At 33.3% G+C, this 17388-nt stretch overlaps 1 protein-coding gene and 1 non-coding gene across 2 annotated transcripts; one reads left to right on the top strand and one right to left on the bottom strand.

Moving 5' to 3' along the window:
* Nucleotides 1–10194: 10194 nt before the first annotated feature.
* Nucleotides 10195–10276, bottom strand: TRNAS-AGA (transfer RNA serine (anticodon AGA)). The gene has a single exon. It is a non-coding gene; the product is annotated as a tRNA-Ser (tRNA).
* Nucleotides 10277–10684: 408 nt separating this feature from the next.
* Nucleotides 10685–11365, top strand: LOC135650549 (LYR motif-containing protein At3g19508-like). The gene is made up of 2 exons (XM_065170006.1): nucleotides 10685–10972; nucleotides 11044–11365. The coding sequence occupies exons 1-2, from the start codon at nucleotides 10784–10786 to the stop codon at nucleotides 11095–11097; spliced, it is 243 nt and encodes an 80-aa protein (XP_065026078.1). The 5' UTR covers nucleotides 10685–10783; the 3' UTR covers nucleotides 11098–11365.
* Nucleotides 11366–17388: the final 6023 nt, after the last annotated feature.

Below are 17388 nucleotides of genomic sequence, written 5' to 3' on the forward strand. Positions count from 1 at the left end.
ATCGGGCCAAGAAGAGCGGGTATTGTGCCAAGGATATCGGAGTTGCGGAGTCAACTGGCCGATTGGGCAATAGGCTGCAAGAGAGGACGATGCGCCGAAGAATCGGACGAAGCGTCGAGGGACCAATGACATGCCGGACAACTTGGTTAATTGCTTAGGATTAATTGTCTCGATCGAAGTTTTGTTTTAATTGTGCAGGATTAACTATGATAACGATGAAGACATAAAGCGAAACAAAGTGTCGGAGTCAAGCGCGAAGGATTTGTTGCGAGTTCGAGAGTTCGACGAAAGTCCGAAGGTTCGTCGGGAATGCTACCGGAACTAGCTGAGAATGAGTTGGGAGCTTGCCGAAGGGTTTTTCGGAAGCTCGCTGGAAGGTTCGTTGGAAGTTCACGGAGCTCGCCGAGAAAGATCGGAGCTTGCCGAAGAAGCTCGTTGGAACTCGCTAAGATCAAATCGTGAAGCCTAGGAGCTTGCCGGGAGTCCGCATAATGGTTTCCGAGAGTTCATCGGAAGACCGCCGGAAGTTTGGCGGAAGCTCGCCAGAAGAAGTCTTGACTTGCGGACTTTGTAATAGCTTAGAAAATGTCTTTAAATTCATAGTTAGCACGTTAATTAGGGTTAGGATTAGGTATTAATCCTATAACCCAAGTAGGGGCCAATTAGGCCCAAGTTCGGACTGATTTGGACCAAGTTTGGAGCTCAACCAAGTGAGCTGAAATAATGTAAGAGGTGGCACCGCCAAGGTTGGAGGTGGCACCACCCAGGAGAGGATCTCCCAATGAAGCTGGGCGGTGCAACCGCCCCAGGCAGGAGGTGGCACCGCCTGGGCTCAGTTTCCGAGCGAGATTGGGCGGTGCAACCTCCCCTGACAGAGAGGTAGCATCGCCTAAGCTCGGTCTTTGAGCTCTGGCAGGAGGTGCAACCGCCTCAGTCAGGAGGTGGCACCGCTTGGGGCTCAGTCACCGAGCCAGACTCAGGCGGTGCAACCGCCCCTAATAGAGAGGTGCAACCGCCTGGGCTCAGTCTTCGAGCTCTGCCAGGCGGTGTAACCTCTCCAGTCAGGAGGTGCAACCGCCTGATCCCGAAATTTCGGGATTTGATGGTTTTGAGCTCCAAATTTGAACTGGGTTGGGGCATATAAATACCCCACCCATTCAGCACAGAAAGTATAGAGATATATACCGAAATCTTGATCTTTTCTGTGATTCTTAGAGCTCAAAATTGTTGTAAAGGCCAAAAGTTCTCCTCTTTCTGTTCTTCAAGTTTTGAGTTGTAAAGAGAGGAGAGAAAAGTCCTGTAAGGGTTGTCTCCTAAGCTCGTCAAAAGGAGTGAAACTGTAAAAGGGCAGTTGGCCTTCGCCTATTGAAGGAAGGCATCTAGTTGACGTCGGTGACCTCGTCGGTGGAGGAAGCCAAAAGTGGAGTAGGTCAAGATTGACCGAACCACTCTAAATCTCGGTTTGCATTTACTTTTGAGCATTTTATCTTTACTGCAAACCTCCTAAATAGCTACTGTCTTTTGCGTTTTTACGAATAAGTTTCTAAGTTCAGAACTTTCTGAATCTGCGTTTAGACGTAAATCGACATTTTCATACGATCATTATATTTCAGTTCACGTTTACGTTTTGACTCCAATTATAACTGCAAACTGCCTTCTGTGTATTTACAAAACATTTCTCAAAGTGCAGTACTTCAAAGTTGACATTTAGACGTAAACCGGTTTTTTCGTACGAATGTCAGATTTCAGTTTGCGCTTGCAGTCTGATTTTTATCATAAACTGCAAACTACCTCTGTAGATCTACTTTAACTTCATCTCGCTTAATCTTAAGCTAAAGTAGTCTTAGAATCAAATTTTACATCAAAATTATTTTTGGCGTTCGAACGCAGCTCTCGATTTTAATCGCAGAAACTTTTCTGCTGCACTAATTCACCCCCCCCCCCTCTTAGTGCTCTTGATCCTAACAATTGATATCAGAGCCTGGTTTTTCTCATTTCGGATTTACACTCGAGAGAAATGGCTCTTCATGGCTTTCAAGAGGGCTTTTCGGTCTTTCGTCCACCGTTGTTTAACTGATTGGACTACACTTATTGGAAAACTCGAATGAGAGTTTTCTTGATTTCTACGAATTTAAATTTATAGAATATCATTGAAAACATTTTTCAACTTCCCTCTAAACCGATGAACGAATGGTCGGATTTGGAGAAGAATTATTTTTCTTTAAACGCAAAGGCTATGAATGGCTTATTTTGCGCTTTGGACAAAAATGAGTTCAATCGGATTTCTACGTGCGAAACGGCTTTTGACATTTGGCGAACACTTAAAATCACGCACGAGGGAACTAGTAGAGTCAAAGACTCGAAAGTTCACTTTTTATTGCATGATTTTGAGCTTTTTCGAATGCAACCAAGCGAGACTATAGGCGACATGTATACCCGTTTCACGGATGTCGTCAATAGTTTAAGAGCTCTTGGAAAATGTTTTTCGGATTTTGAACTCGTAAACAAGATTTTGCGTTCTCTTTCTAAAAAGTGGGATTCAAAAGTAATTGCAATACAAGAAGCTAAAAACCTAAATAACTTACCACTTGAAGAACTAATTGGTTCATTGATGACATATGAAATGGTGCACAATGCACATGATGAACATGTTGAACACAATCACCTTCCAAAGAACAGGAAGGATTTGGAACTCTGGACAAATGAATGACACTTGAGCGATGACTCAAGTGATGAGGACAATGATGAACAAAACAACCTTCCAAAGAACGAAGAATTTGGGACATAGAACATTTGAAGATCACTCGAGCATAAGCTCAAGTGATAGTGAACTTAAACTACAAATGAAACGAAAATTAAAAAGCAAAAAGAATGGAACTACTTGCTTTAAACACAAGAAGAAGAACAAAAATTGGGATGAATCGAGCTCCTTCGAAGACGAAGAAAAAATCAACAAAAGTGAGGCAGCAAACTACGCCTTAACAGCCTACGACGTTGAGGTAATTAAAATACCTTTGGTTTATTTTGAAATTACTTGATGCTTTCATGATGTAGTTTTCTTTTTTAGTTTAGAATTAATTTTCTTGAAAATTACATGTTTAAAAATAAAAATACAAAATTATGATCATGCTAGCAATTTCGAAAATGATAATATTGCTTATTTTATGATAAATAAAATGATTTTGATTGAAAATATGAAATCATGGTTAAGAAGTAATAATGTGTATCATGTTTGATTAACATTGTTGAATGAAATCACGTTTGATTTAAAGTAATGCATAATGATGGTTATGATACAATGATTAACAATTTTATGCATGAGATTTTAAGTTATCCATGATCATGAGCTTGTTTGATCTTCATGATTTAATTTCAAAATCTATAGCAAAAATCATGTCCAAATGCATGAAAGTGTTAATTTCATTTTCGGATTCACTTAACAATTGGTATCCTAACAATCGGATTTTCTCATACACTTATGAAAAATATTTTTCTAAAATGGATTTGATGAAATGATTCCTGCTTATAAATTCCATCTTGAAATATGAATGATAGTGTTTTTGCTTGCAAAGATTTATTTCACATACATATCTCCTATGATTCATATGCAGAAAAAGAATTTATAAATCATAATACAATGAGATTTCTTATGCAAAAATAAAGTGCTTTTGTGATTCTTTGCTAAAGAGAATAATTATTAAAATCATGATCTTGATAATTATAACATGAAGCTCTTTATAAATCAAGATCGTTCATTATGCTCCCTACATTTATCAAAAAGAAGTTCTTCAAATGAAATGCAACTTGTCTTTTGATTTCTTAGAATTCAATGAAGTGTCATATTGATATCTTGAAACTTGGAATATTTTAAAATGTGATCTTGATAAGAATGTTTCAAGTTGCTCGTTGTACTATATCTTTTCAAATAAATCATGAGCCTTGATATCATATATTTCATAATATAGAAATAACAAGATTTCTTCGCCTTGTATGTCTTGTGTGATGATTGTACATCAATTTGCTTTATTAAGAATTATATGAATCTTGATCGTGAACTTGTTAAGAAGAATTGTAATGAACCATGAATCATATCTTTAGTACTCATGAATTGATCCTCATTGATATCTTTCATTGATATGATAAATTATCATCTCATGATATGTCGCATAATTATATCATGCCTTGCGATTGTATCATGTGATCTTTGCTGAATTTTCACATTGATATTCTTCATGACATGATTTCTTTGCATTGTCGTCTTGTATGCTTCATGTGATAATATGAATACATGAAACACTTATGATATGATTTTTATGCAATTCCTTGTATTCATGAAATGTTTATCTCATCACCTAATAATTCTTCTTGATATTCCTTACGTGAAGAGAAGAATACATGAAATATTCATTAATTTGTTTTGATATATACAAATAAGAAGTTTCGATCATGTATGGTAGGATATAATTTAACAAAATTGATACCATCATGATATATTTATGATGTGCAATTATGCATGCAATACTTGTGCTTTCTAATTATGATGTGATGTATTGCATATGATGTAAATCATGATTTAAAATGCTATGAGTGCTAAGTTACACACTTTGAGAAAAAATTGCTATATTGAAACATTAATGTAATTATGAATGGTGATATGAAATTATGCATGTAATACTTCAACCTATGATAATGATGCATGCAATAATAAAATATTCATGATAAAAAATTGTCTTGACATTCATGACTTGATTATTCATCCTTTGTCATGATTTTAAAATCATTGTAAAAGGAAAAAGAACTACAAAACTGTATTCTTCTTTTCTTTTTTACAATGACAAAGGGGGAGATAGCTAGCTTGCACAAGTCAAGAAGATGTAAAAACTTGATTGCTAGCTTGCCTATCTTAAGTAGCAAAGATTGCTAACTTGCTTATTTCAAGAAGCAAAAATTGACTTCTTGAACATCACTATCTTGAGTATCTCAAGAAGCAAAACATGCAATTTGCACATTGCAATAGGAAGCAAGAGCTTACACAAGAAAGCTATCTTGCATTTGCTTTCGAAATTATTGCTAGCTTATATATTGTGAAACTTGTATATCGTAAAAATTGCTAGTTTGTGGTCTAAAGAGAAGCAAAAACTTGCTATCTCAAAAGAAGCAAATGTGCTATCTTGCCTATCTCAAGAGGCAAAAATGCTAACTTGCACATCTAGCAAAACTTGACAAATTTACATATCTCAAGAAGCAAGAGTTGCTTTCTTGAACATCTCAATATTGCTAGCTTGCACAATGTAGAACTTGCTATCTTGAACATTACAAAAAATGCTATCTTGTATGCTATAAAACTTGCATATCTAAAACTTGATAGCATGAATGTTCTAAGCATGATGTAACACTTGCTAAATCTTCTAGCTCCAAGATTGCATGATGATAAAACTTGATACTATGTTTTTCATGCAATGAGTTGAATCTATATCACAAACGATTGATTGTGATACTTCTCCTTTTTGTTGATGACAAAGGGGGAGAAGTATGTTGATGACATGACATGTGATGCATAAGTTTATGCATATGTTCATGTTGACGTGTTGCAAGTATTCATGATGAATATTGCAATGACTTGAATTCAGTTTGAATTCAAGGTTCTATCAATATGGCATATTGATAGGGGGAGTTTGTTTAAACTCCGGGAGTTAAGTTTAACTCCGTCATCAAGTGGTTGTCATCATCAAAAAGGGGGAGATTGTTGAATCTCGTATTTTAATGATGAAACTACTTGATATATGTTTATGATTTAATCTGCGGTTTGAGTGACGCAGGATGCTTCGATTAGGATGAGACAATTAAAGCAGGAAAATCATGTTGTGCCGAAGGAACATGTCAGAAGATTGGACGTCGGGCCGGTGGATCGGTCAACGTATCAACAGAAGGCTTCGAGCCGTGGACTTGGGCATCGGGCCAAGAAGAGCGGGTATTGTGCCAAGGATATCGGAGTTGCGGAGTCAACTGGCCGATTGGGCAATAGGCTGCAGGAGAGGACGATGCGCCGAAGAATCGGACGAAGCGTCGAGGGACCAATGACATGCCGGACAACTTGGTTAATTGCTTAGGATTAATTGTCTCGATCGAAGTTTTGTTTTAATTGTGCAGAATTAACTATGATAACGATGAAGACATAAAGCGAAACAAAGTGTCGGAGTCAAGCGCGAAGGATTTGTTGCGAGTTCGAGAGTTCGACGAAAGTTCGAAGGTTCGTCGGGAATGCTACCGGAACTAGCCGAGAATGAGTTGGGAGCTTGCCGAAGGGTTTTTCGGAAGCTCGCCGGAAGGTTCATTGGAAGTTCGCGGAGCTCGCCGAGAAAGATCGGAGCTTGCCGAAGAAGCTCGTTGGAACTCGCTAAGATCAAATCGTGAAGTCTAGGAGCTTGCCGGGAGTCCGCATAATGGTTTCCGAGAGTTCATCGAAAGACCGCCGGAAGTTTGCCGGAAGCTCGCCAGAAGAAGTCTTGACTTGCAGACTTTGTAATAGCTTAGAAAATGTCTTTAAATTCATAGTTAGCACGTTAATTAGGGTTAGGATTAGGTGTTAATCCTATAACCCAATTAGGGGCCAATTAGGCCCAAGTTCGGACTGGTTTGGGCCAAGTTTGGAGCCCAACCAAGTGAGCTGAAATAGTGTAAGAGGTGGCACCGCCCGGGTTGGAGGTGGCACCGCCCAAGAGAGGATCTCCCAGCGAAGCTGGGCGGTGCAACCGCCCCAGGCAGGAGGCGGCACCACCTGGGCTCAGTCTCCGAGCGAGACTGGGCGGTGCAACCTCCCCTGACAGAGAGGTAGCACCGCTTGAGCTTGGTCTTCGAGCTCTGGCAGGAGGTGCAACTGCCTCAGTCAGGAGGTGGCACTGCCTGGGGCTCAGTCACCGAGCCAGACTCAGGCGGTGCAACCGCCCCTGACAGAGAGGTGCAACCGCCTGGGCTCAGTCTTCGAGCTTTGTCAGGCGGTGCAACCTCTCCAGTCAGGAGGTGCAACCGCCTGATCCCGGAATTCCGAGATTTGATGGTTTTGAGCTCCAAATTTGAACTGGGTTGGGGCCTATAAATACCCCACCCATTCAGTACAGAAAGCATAGAGATATACACCGAAATCTTGATCTTTTTTGTGATTCTTAGAGCTCAAAATTGTTGTAAACGCCAAAAGTTCTCCTCTTTCTGTGCTTCAAGTTTTGAGTTGTAAAGAGAGGAGAGAAAAGTCCTGTAAGGGTTGTCTCCTGAGCCCGTCAAAAGGAGTGAAACTGTAAAAGGGCAATTGGCCTTCGCCTATTGAAGGAAGGCCTCTAGTTGACGTCGGTGACCTCGTCGGTGGAGGAAGCCAAAAGTGGAGTAGGTCAAGATTGACCGAACCACTCTAAATCTCGGTTTGCATTTACTTTTGAGTATTTTATCTTTACTGCAAACCTCCTAAATAGCTACTGTCTTCTGCGTTTTTACGAACAAGTTTCTAAGTTCAGAACTTTCCGAATCTGCGTTTAGACGTAAATCGACGTTTTCATACGATCATTACATTTCAGTTCACGTTTACATTTTGACTCCAATTATAACTGCAAACTGCCTTCTGTGCATTTACAAAACATTTCTCAAAGTGCAGTATCTTCAAAGTTGACATTTAGACGTAAACCGGTTTTTTCGTACGAACGTCGGATTTTAGTTTGCGCTTGTAGTCTGATTTTTATCATAAACTGCAAACTGCCTCTGTAGATCTACTTTAACTTCATCTCGCTTAATCTTAAGCTAAAGTAGTCTTAGAATCGAATTTTACATCAAAATCATTTTTGGCGTTCGAACGCAGCTCTCGATTTTAATCGCAGAAACTTTTTTGCTGCACTAATTCACCCCCCCCCCCCCTCTTAGTGCTCTTGATCCTAACAATACTAATATCTTATGTAAAGATATTTTTAATATTTAGTAATGATTGAATATTCGAGATATTTTATCTCTTTTTAATTGCGGTGTTTCTTTTAATTCAACTAGCTAATAGTCGTATCATGATTGGCACCAGGTAAACATTAAAAGAAATATTATGGGTATTTTATCCATTAAAAGAAACATTAAGCATGATAACTTACAATCTCTTAGACCCCAAATCTATAAACCTTTTTCGCTTTATCTTATTTCTTCTCCCAATTATATATTTAAAACATTACATTAGCCCTATGTAAATAGAGTGGTAAACTCAAGACTTTAACTTTAGCTATAATAGAAACTCCTATCTTAACCAAGACTCATAAATCAAAATCATATCTAATAATAAAGTTTGATTTAATATTCTAACATCCTTCCCTAAATTAAAGCTTGGAAAAAAAAATTTATGGAAAGCCTTCAATGTTAAAATTTTAGAATTTGAAGTCATAATCCACGATGACTTTTTGATTTGTCTTATATACGTTAATTAATTATAAAACTATTATTTGTTTCGAAACAATCTTATCAGCTTTCTTGAAAAAACTCTAAACACAAAATCAGTCCTATCAATATAATTATTTACATAGATATCTAACTCCTTTATTATAGAATATTCATTAATCTTTATAGCTTCTAGATCATAAATAATAATGATCCTCATATTAGCATTAGTAACATTTTCTTCTAAATTTTAATGATCGGTTTTATAAATCTTTTTTTTATATAAGAAGGTAAAAATACTTTTATGCTTCTCATAAAAATAAAATAATTTAATCTAACAAAATTATCTACTCCAATAAACATCAATCTAAATCATATAATTTTGACATTCTCAATATTACTCAGAATATTATTAAGAGAATATGTCATAGTTGATGATGTATCTTCTTTATATGGTTACTGCCTTTTAGGTTTGTGTTATGTAATTTGTATGAGATACCTTTAGACAATGTAGGAGGATAAATATCTCATTCAGAAATATCTTTTAAGATTAATTAGTCTTTTCTTCTTATCTTAGCTCAAGAAAGAAATTCTTAAAATAATACTTTCATTTAATAATAAATTTTATTCATCTTCTAAGTTAAAAATTAATTCTTCTTTTTTTTTTCTTGGGAGAGTGACATAAAATCTCTATCATTTATCACATCTTTAAAATCATCTTAGGAAATTTCTTTTAAACCTTTTGATCTCACAAAAGTCTTCATCTTAATTTTTTTATTTTTAGTATTTTTTAATCAAAATTATCATTAATATTTTTCAATATTTTATTTTAAAGGTGATTAAGAATCGATAATCTCAGTTTCCAAGAATCATAACTACTACGGTCCCATTTGAGATTCACAAACTAAACCTCAAAGAACCAAAAGTGCATGAAATCTCAACACAAAGAACACACCACCAAAGCATTCAACCAAACAGATCCAAAAATCCGAACTCTATAAAACGAAAATAAAAGCAATAAAAAAACCTGTGATGCCACCTCACCTCCAAGAATCATGCTCGGGTGAGATTTATGAACTGAATCCCAAAAGTACCAAACAACCACCTAAAGAAAAGAATCAATGCACAAGGAAAAATCAAGAAAGTCTTTAAGCAAATAAATCAAAATATCCAAACCCATGAAACTTAAACACAAACAAAAGCAAAAGTAATCAAGAGACCCGCATCACACCTCCAAGAACCAAAATCCAATTCGAGAACTAAGAATTAAACTCAAGGATCTAACCAAATAACTATCCAAAAAAGCTCTAATATGTATCATGATCCAAGGGGAATAACTAAGAAAAACTTAGAATGACCTCTTAATCAAACAAACAACATTGACGCTTTAGAAAACATATAAGTTATGATGAAATATGAGTTTTGAATTCATTGCAATCACGATCGTTGTCGCCTTTCTCTTATCTCCTTTCCGATCGACGAGGACAGGAGGTATCTGAGTTGCGCAAGGGCAAGGTATATATACATTCTATCCTCTTCGCCCTTTTTTTTTTTCAAAATTTTATTTTTATATTTAATTTATTAAGAAAACTCATGGTCTTGATAATAAAAAATAAAAATATTATAATGTGGTCTAAAAAATATAATTTACTTAGTAATAACAAATACTTAGTGTTTTTTTCTAGATAATTTTTAGAAATTATGCAATATAATATCAAGTAAGAAAAACCGGATTCAATAATTATGCTTACTAATACCAAATCACGTCATAGCTTCAAATACGATACATGTTGAAAACTTGGTCGACAGGATTCGAACCTGCGCGGGCAAAGCCCACATGATTTCTAGTCATGCCCGATAACCACTCCGGCACGACCACACGTGTTGTGTTTTCCTGTTACTTAATAATATATCAATACATTGGTTCCACAAGTCATTGATCCCCGCGGGTAATGCAAGATCAGGAAGACTCACGACAAGCACGCATATGCATTATATATTGTAGCGGTAATCCCACTGATCCAATTAAATGAGGAGTTTGAATATACTATTCACGACACGACAGCGAAGACAACGCGCCATGGTATCATATGGCTATGACACGTGTCAGAAAATAGATGAGCAGTCTGAATGTACTAAATTCACGACATGGCAGTCATGACAACGCGACATGGGATTATAGGTCTGACACGTGTCAGAAATATAGGAGTAATTACTTAATTGGTAAATAAAATTGCATTCTTACCTTTTATTTGTCTTATCTTTACCTTTCCTCAATGTGGGCCTTTTGGCCCCAAATCCGGCCACTGACACGTCTCATCTACGTGTTGGGTTGGTTGCCGTGATGGAGTAGCGAGCATCACATTACCGCTGCAATCGGCGGGCGATGGAGCGGGCGCTGAGGGCGTACATGGAGGTGCTGAGGCTGGTGCGGCGGCTCCCGCGGGAGACCAGGCCGTACTACGCCAAGTACGCGCGGGAGAACTTCGTCAACTACCGCGAGCTGGACGACTCCGCCTCGCTCGACGAGCTCCTGCAGCGAGCCTACACCCACACCACCTGGGTCCTCAACAAGGTCCTCTTTCCTCTCATCTCACTTCGGTTCCTCTTTTCTTCCTCGCCTAACCTTTTCGCTTCTTGTTTCAGTACTCCGTGGATCAGTCGGTCGCTGACAAGCTGAAGGAGATTTGCTGCGGCTGAGGCAGGCAAAGAGACAGACAGTTGCTCCCCAAATGTTTGCTGTTATTCCCAAGAGGGTAATAGTACTGAATGACTTAATTACTTTTGATGCTTTTAATTGGTGCAAACATGTGCATGGCAATCGTAGTATTTTAGTAGCTGTTCAAGAAGAGAAACTTGTCACCATCAAGGCTTTTGTAGCATAAAACTTTTCATTCATCTCTTGTATTTTTCATGTAGAGAGAATAATGTGTGATGTTTTCAAGCTAGTGGCATGTTTTGAGACCGAGGAACTTGTTCTCTCCTGAGCTACAATGCTTGGGGCTCTAATTTCCAAGTTGGACTATGAATCTTCGCATTTCATTATATTGGCTAAAAATAATAATTTTCAAATTAACAAAGCATTATGAGGTCATAAAGTTGATACTCTATGACACCCACGATGAACAAGGAATTACTAACATAAAAGTATTAATTAGATAGTTGATTTTTCTGGAGTAAATTACTTTATTGAGGTAATACTTCCATTTTTTTTCATGCATGAAACACATTCCTATGTTATTATGCTCAATCAATATACAAAGTAAATATGTCATATCTAATTTGTTTAGATTAAAAGGTGGATTGTTATTGGTGTTACGATAAAATATGTTTAGATTAATATATATATATATATATATATATATATATATATATATATATATATATATATATATATATATATATATATATATATATATATATATATATATATATATATATATATATAAAACGGATATTTAGACTTCCAAATTTGTGAAATTTTTTTATTATCTTGTCTTTATTTAGTATTTTCTATTGAAAATCTAGGGATGTTTAAATTCAAGTTATTACTAGTAGAACCATATAATCTATACAATATCATAATATTATCCTATCATGTTCAAAATAGAAATAAACTTGATATATTAGTGTTTTATAAATATTATCAAGAGTAATTAAAAAATAGATTGTGATAACAACCATTATAGGAAACTACAAATGTTTTTCTAATTGTTAATCATTTTAATAATTTACTCTTTCCAAAAATTAATTTTATGGGCTGATTTGTCCATGGATTTGACGTATATTGATTAAGTACAATATATTCTTGAAATAGTCAATGAGAAATAAAATAAAATAAAATAAAGTAAGTTTCCTTATTGGCTTAATACAATCTATAAGTATATCAATGCTCATCAATATGCAACACTAGTTCATGTAGAAAAAAAAAGATATACTCAATGCATTAGACTCCATAATGTGAGGTTTGAAAAGGATCAATGCATATAATTTTATCTTTAAATATTTAAAAAATATTTTTTATGACTTAAACCTTGATTTTTCTATCACAAATGAATATATATATATATATATATATATATATATATATATATATATATATATATTCATTCTTAGTTGAGTCCATCTAAATGACACATATGAGGCAGTCGATATAAATTATAAGAATAACACACACGATTTACGATCTTAAAAAAGTACTGATAACATATATATTTCATATTTTACATACTTAGTTGAGTCAAATAAATTATATAATATTAATGATGATTAGATTTGGTTGATCAGCATTATTATCAGTGAATATAAACCACAATGACATGTAGGGGATACACATAAGAATATGTGATTTCTAAACTTTGCAAGGATGTTTATTTAAACCAAAAAAATTAATTAAAAGAATTCTACAGTAGAGATAAACATATCATTCGATATCGACTCGTGCCCTCGTTTTACTTTAAACATTCATAAAAAAAAACTTTGTTTACAATCAAATATAAATGTATATTTAAATAATTATAAATTTTAGACATTATAGTTTTATATTAACACTCTCATTTAATTTTATATTAATATGTGTTCAATTTTGAGAGAGAATCTATCATCTAGGTGTCACATGTCATTCAAATCATCATTTATCATTATAAATTTTCTTCACTCCTTTTATTACAAACATAAACCCCATTCTTTTACTTTGTGACAATGAAAATTTTCTTTCCTCCTTCAAGGTATAAAAACACATTCTAAATAAGAAAATAAAGAAAGGATTTTTTCTTTTCTCGAATTACTCGAGACTACATTTAGGAATCTCGGATTAGTAACTCGAGTGTTAGAGTGATCAGGTCGGAAAAACTTCCCTAACCTTGATCTTTGTGTAGATGACACCTCGAGAGAACAATACATCTATCTTGAACCTACCTCAAACCCACTTCGAAGTCACCTCAGATCTACTTAGGATAATTCTACATATACAAATTCGGACCATATTAGGCTGATCAAGACTTTAACGATATTTTTTGCTAGCAAACTTGATTATAAATAATGTATTATTTGTTATAACAATCTTTTAGGAATTGGAAACTTGTTCACTATATATTTACCTATGTCATGACACAAGTAAAAAAAAGAAGAAGCAATATTATCTTTATCGTCGAATCAGTTTATTAAAGTGATACATTAATTACGACATAGGAATAGATGTATTATCTATAATAATTTATATTTAGATATTTTAGGTCATGAGGTTTGCGTCTTCGTTCATCCTAACCTAAATAGTGTATCTTTAAAATTAATTTTTGATTTAAAGTGTGCAATGGAACTAAATATCTCTCTTAGGTGATTATTTGGAAGGTAATTTATTTTTTAAATAATATTAAAATTTTTCTACTAAAATTTATTATTTTAGATATCTCACTAAAATTTATTTTTGCATGCACAACATGCAAATGCACATAATGACTATAAATACAATGGTGACTTATGCCCTACATCTTATAGTGCAAAAATTCCTCTCTCTCTCTCTCTCTTAAGTGTGATTGGGGATATATATATATTATTTTTTGATATGAGGTTCGGGATCAAACTCCAACTCTCATGCTCACATAATTGGTATGATAAACAAAGGAAGATATGAGGCTCAAGTCCAATTGTAGTTCTCTCAATTACAAAAAAAAAAAAAAAAAAAAAGAAGGGAGAACAAGGAAGGTTTCATTAGTTTGCAGCAAGTAAAACACTCAGTTAATAGACTTTATGGGATTGAAGTTGTAATCTTTTTTCTTGTAACACTTAGTTTGCAGCAAGTAAAACACTCAGAAAATACATAACAGAATATAGGAGATATGATAAAAAAACACCAACACAAATTCACTAATCTATGAAAATTATGATATAAAAAATATTATGTATAAATATAATAGTTTTAATAAAAAGATTATATATATATATATATATATATAATATTTTTGTTTCATAATTTTTATAGTTTAGTGTCTTTGTGTTGGAGTTTTTGTTATCCTCCCTTCTTTTATCTTCTCTGTTACTTTTCAGATCTATGATGATCTTACCATAAATCCCCATACATAAGAGAATAATTTAAAGAAAAAAAAATCATAGAAGCTCTCTAGATTTAAATTCTATACATGCGTTCCTTTAAAACATAAAAACTTATGCATATTTGATAGCTGATCTCCTTGGGTACCATAAATTAAATGTCACTTGAAACTCTAATTTATAATAATACCTTACATTCACTATAATCTTCTTTAAGTGATGCCTTATATACTTATTTAATTGGAATAAATTAATATAGATGAAGTGGATAGCCAAAGTTTTTTTTTTTCAATACATATTAATGACAATGACATCTAAAGATATAAATTTTGATATTTCATAATAATATAAATGTGTTTTTCAATCTTTGAAAGGACATTATCTAAAATTTAGAACTTCAAAATAAATAAATAAATAAATAAAAGAATGTTACAGTAGATTTAAAAAAGTCACTTCATATATTCTCATCATCTCATAATGCAAGAGAAGACTCTCCCTCCCCAATAATGCAGACCATTGGTTTAAGAGTTACTTAAAATGACTTTGCACTCACAAAGACTACAACTCATATTTGCTGTTAACTTTTCTAATTAGCAATATATATATATATATATATATATATAATTTAATATAAATTTAAATTTAATATATATAGTGTATCATTGCATATTAAATTTAAATTTGGATACAAGCAATCATTTGTTAGTTTTTCTATACTCAAAATATTTAGTGAATATTATTATAAGCTAATTTATCAGTCTCACTTAGGAGACTCCTCATGTGGAAAACCAATACCAAAGCCATCGTTCTTCACTCTCATATCTTAGATTTTTAGTATCAACTTGAGTATATTCAATCTGAAATTATTTATTTATTATATATCATAAATTGTGTATAAAAGATGTTAGAGGAAAATATTATTGATGTTTTGATTAACCTGATGTGATCCAGATCCATCTAATCAGAATTTTACATGGTGTTTTCGATGTAAAAATATTATACTCCCAAAGTGTTACTTACATGAAGACAAAGATCATTGGAGGTTTTTCGACTCGATCCTTTTAATGCTCAGGTTAGTAAACCGAAGTCCTCAAATATGGATTTCAATCGTTCCAAAAGAGAATCCTCCCCACTATTTATAATATTTTTTTTCATCTTAAAATATAAGAATAAAGCTTGAGATTAACTTCCTTGTACGATGAGAAAGAAGTTTATGATTATCTTTCTTATCATAATAAATAAGAAAAAAATTTATATAGACAAACATATATAGGGTGAATTGGAACCCATGTAACGATCACGTATTAGCTAACAATAGACCTCCTAACAAAAGGCACTAAGGGACATATAATGTATACAAGTGTTTACTATAGTAGAAATTAGCTATAATGAATAAAATAATTTATTAGTAGTATTTGATGCAATAAAACAACTTAGTAGTATTAATGACATTGAGAATATATTTGAACCAGATATGCAATTGATGGTTAAATGATATATTGGCATGTTTAATGCTTGCACAACACTAAAACTAATTCTCATTAATAATATTTACTTTCAACTTTCACATTGAGAATTTATTTACAACCAAATATCTAATTGATAAATTATAAATTACTTATATTTTATGTGTACAACCATGTGTTACATTTACATAGTTTATTCAAACACTCTCGTATAACTTTAAATTAACCAATATGTTCAACTTGATTATTATTTTTTATAATTTATTTTTTTTAATTGAGAATTTGAAGGAAAAAATTACCCATGTCAAGGCAAAAGACTTAAAAAGACCCAAGTGATGCACATCCAAGAGTAGAAGTATAATTATCTTTGTTGTCAAATTCACTTATTATTTTTTATAATTCTTATGAAATATATAGCACCCCAATATGTCCTATATTGAAGGCAATATCATATATATGACATTATAGAGAAATAGTCGGATCTATCTATGGTAACTTTGGTTTTGTGAATCGTAATCTAAATAGTATATCTTTTAAAATTATTTTTTTTTGCAATGGATCTAAAGATCTCTTTTGGTGAATCCTAAATTTTTATTTGGAAAGAACATATGTCATGATTATCATAGAAAATTTTCTACCGTAATTTGTATCTTTAGATATCCAATAAAAATACACTCTCTTACGTATGTATGCATGCAAATGTATCTAATTACTCTATAAATATAAGGCCAACTTCTATCCTACCCTGATAGTACAATAATTTCTCTTTTTCTCTCTCCATGTATGAGTATGCCAAGATAGATAGGGCTTCAGAGATATGTATATATATATATTTTTTTATGGAAGCTTTAGGATCGAACTCTGAACCTCATACTCACATGTTTAGTATGAGAAAATTAAGACATGAGGTTCAAGTTCAATCCTAGACTTTCCATGAAAAAAAAAAGAAAGAAAGAAAAAGAGAATGTGAATGATCTATTGATTTGCAGCAAATAAAACTATCCATCAAGGCTTGTGAGTCCTTTAGTTTCTTTTCATTAATAGCTATCTTTTTTTTTTAATGTCCATTATGTTATAATTATTATCTTTTCTCTTATCAATGTCTCAAGAGGAAAAAGAAAGAGAGATAAAAATCAGTGTAGATATCAGTTTTGATATTTATCTCTTTAATTGCAACTTTTAACATACTGGATCATAAATATGATTTATTCAATAATTTTGTTTATATTTATATCTATCATTATCTCTATCATTATAGAGTGCACACGCTCACATACACATAGTGACGATGAAACTTAAATTGATACTAATATCTTATGAAAAAATATTTTTAATATTTAGTAATGATTGAATATTAGGGGTACTTTATCTATTTTTAATTATGGTTTTTCTTTTAATTCAACTAGCTAGTAGTAGTATTATGATTGGCACTAAATGAACATTAAAAACAAAATATGAAAGAATATTTATATAATAT

The sequence above is a fragment of the Musa acuminata genome, chromosome BXJ3-10 (assembly GCF_036884655.1).
Source record: "Musa acuminata AAA Group cultivar baxijiao chromosome BXJ3-10, Cavendish_Baxijiao_AAA, whole genome shotgun sequence".
Taxonomy (NCBI): Eukaryota; Viridiplantae; Streptophyta; class Magnoliopsida; order Zingiberales; family Musaceae; genus Musa; species Musa acuminata.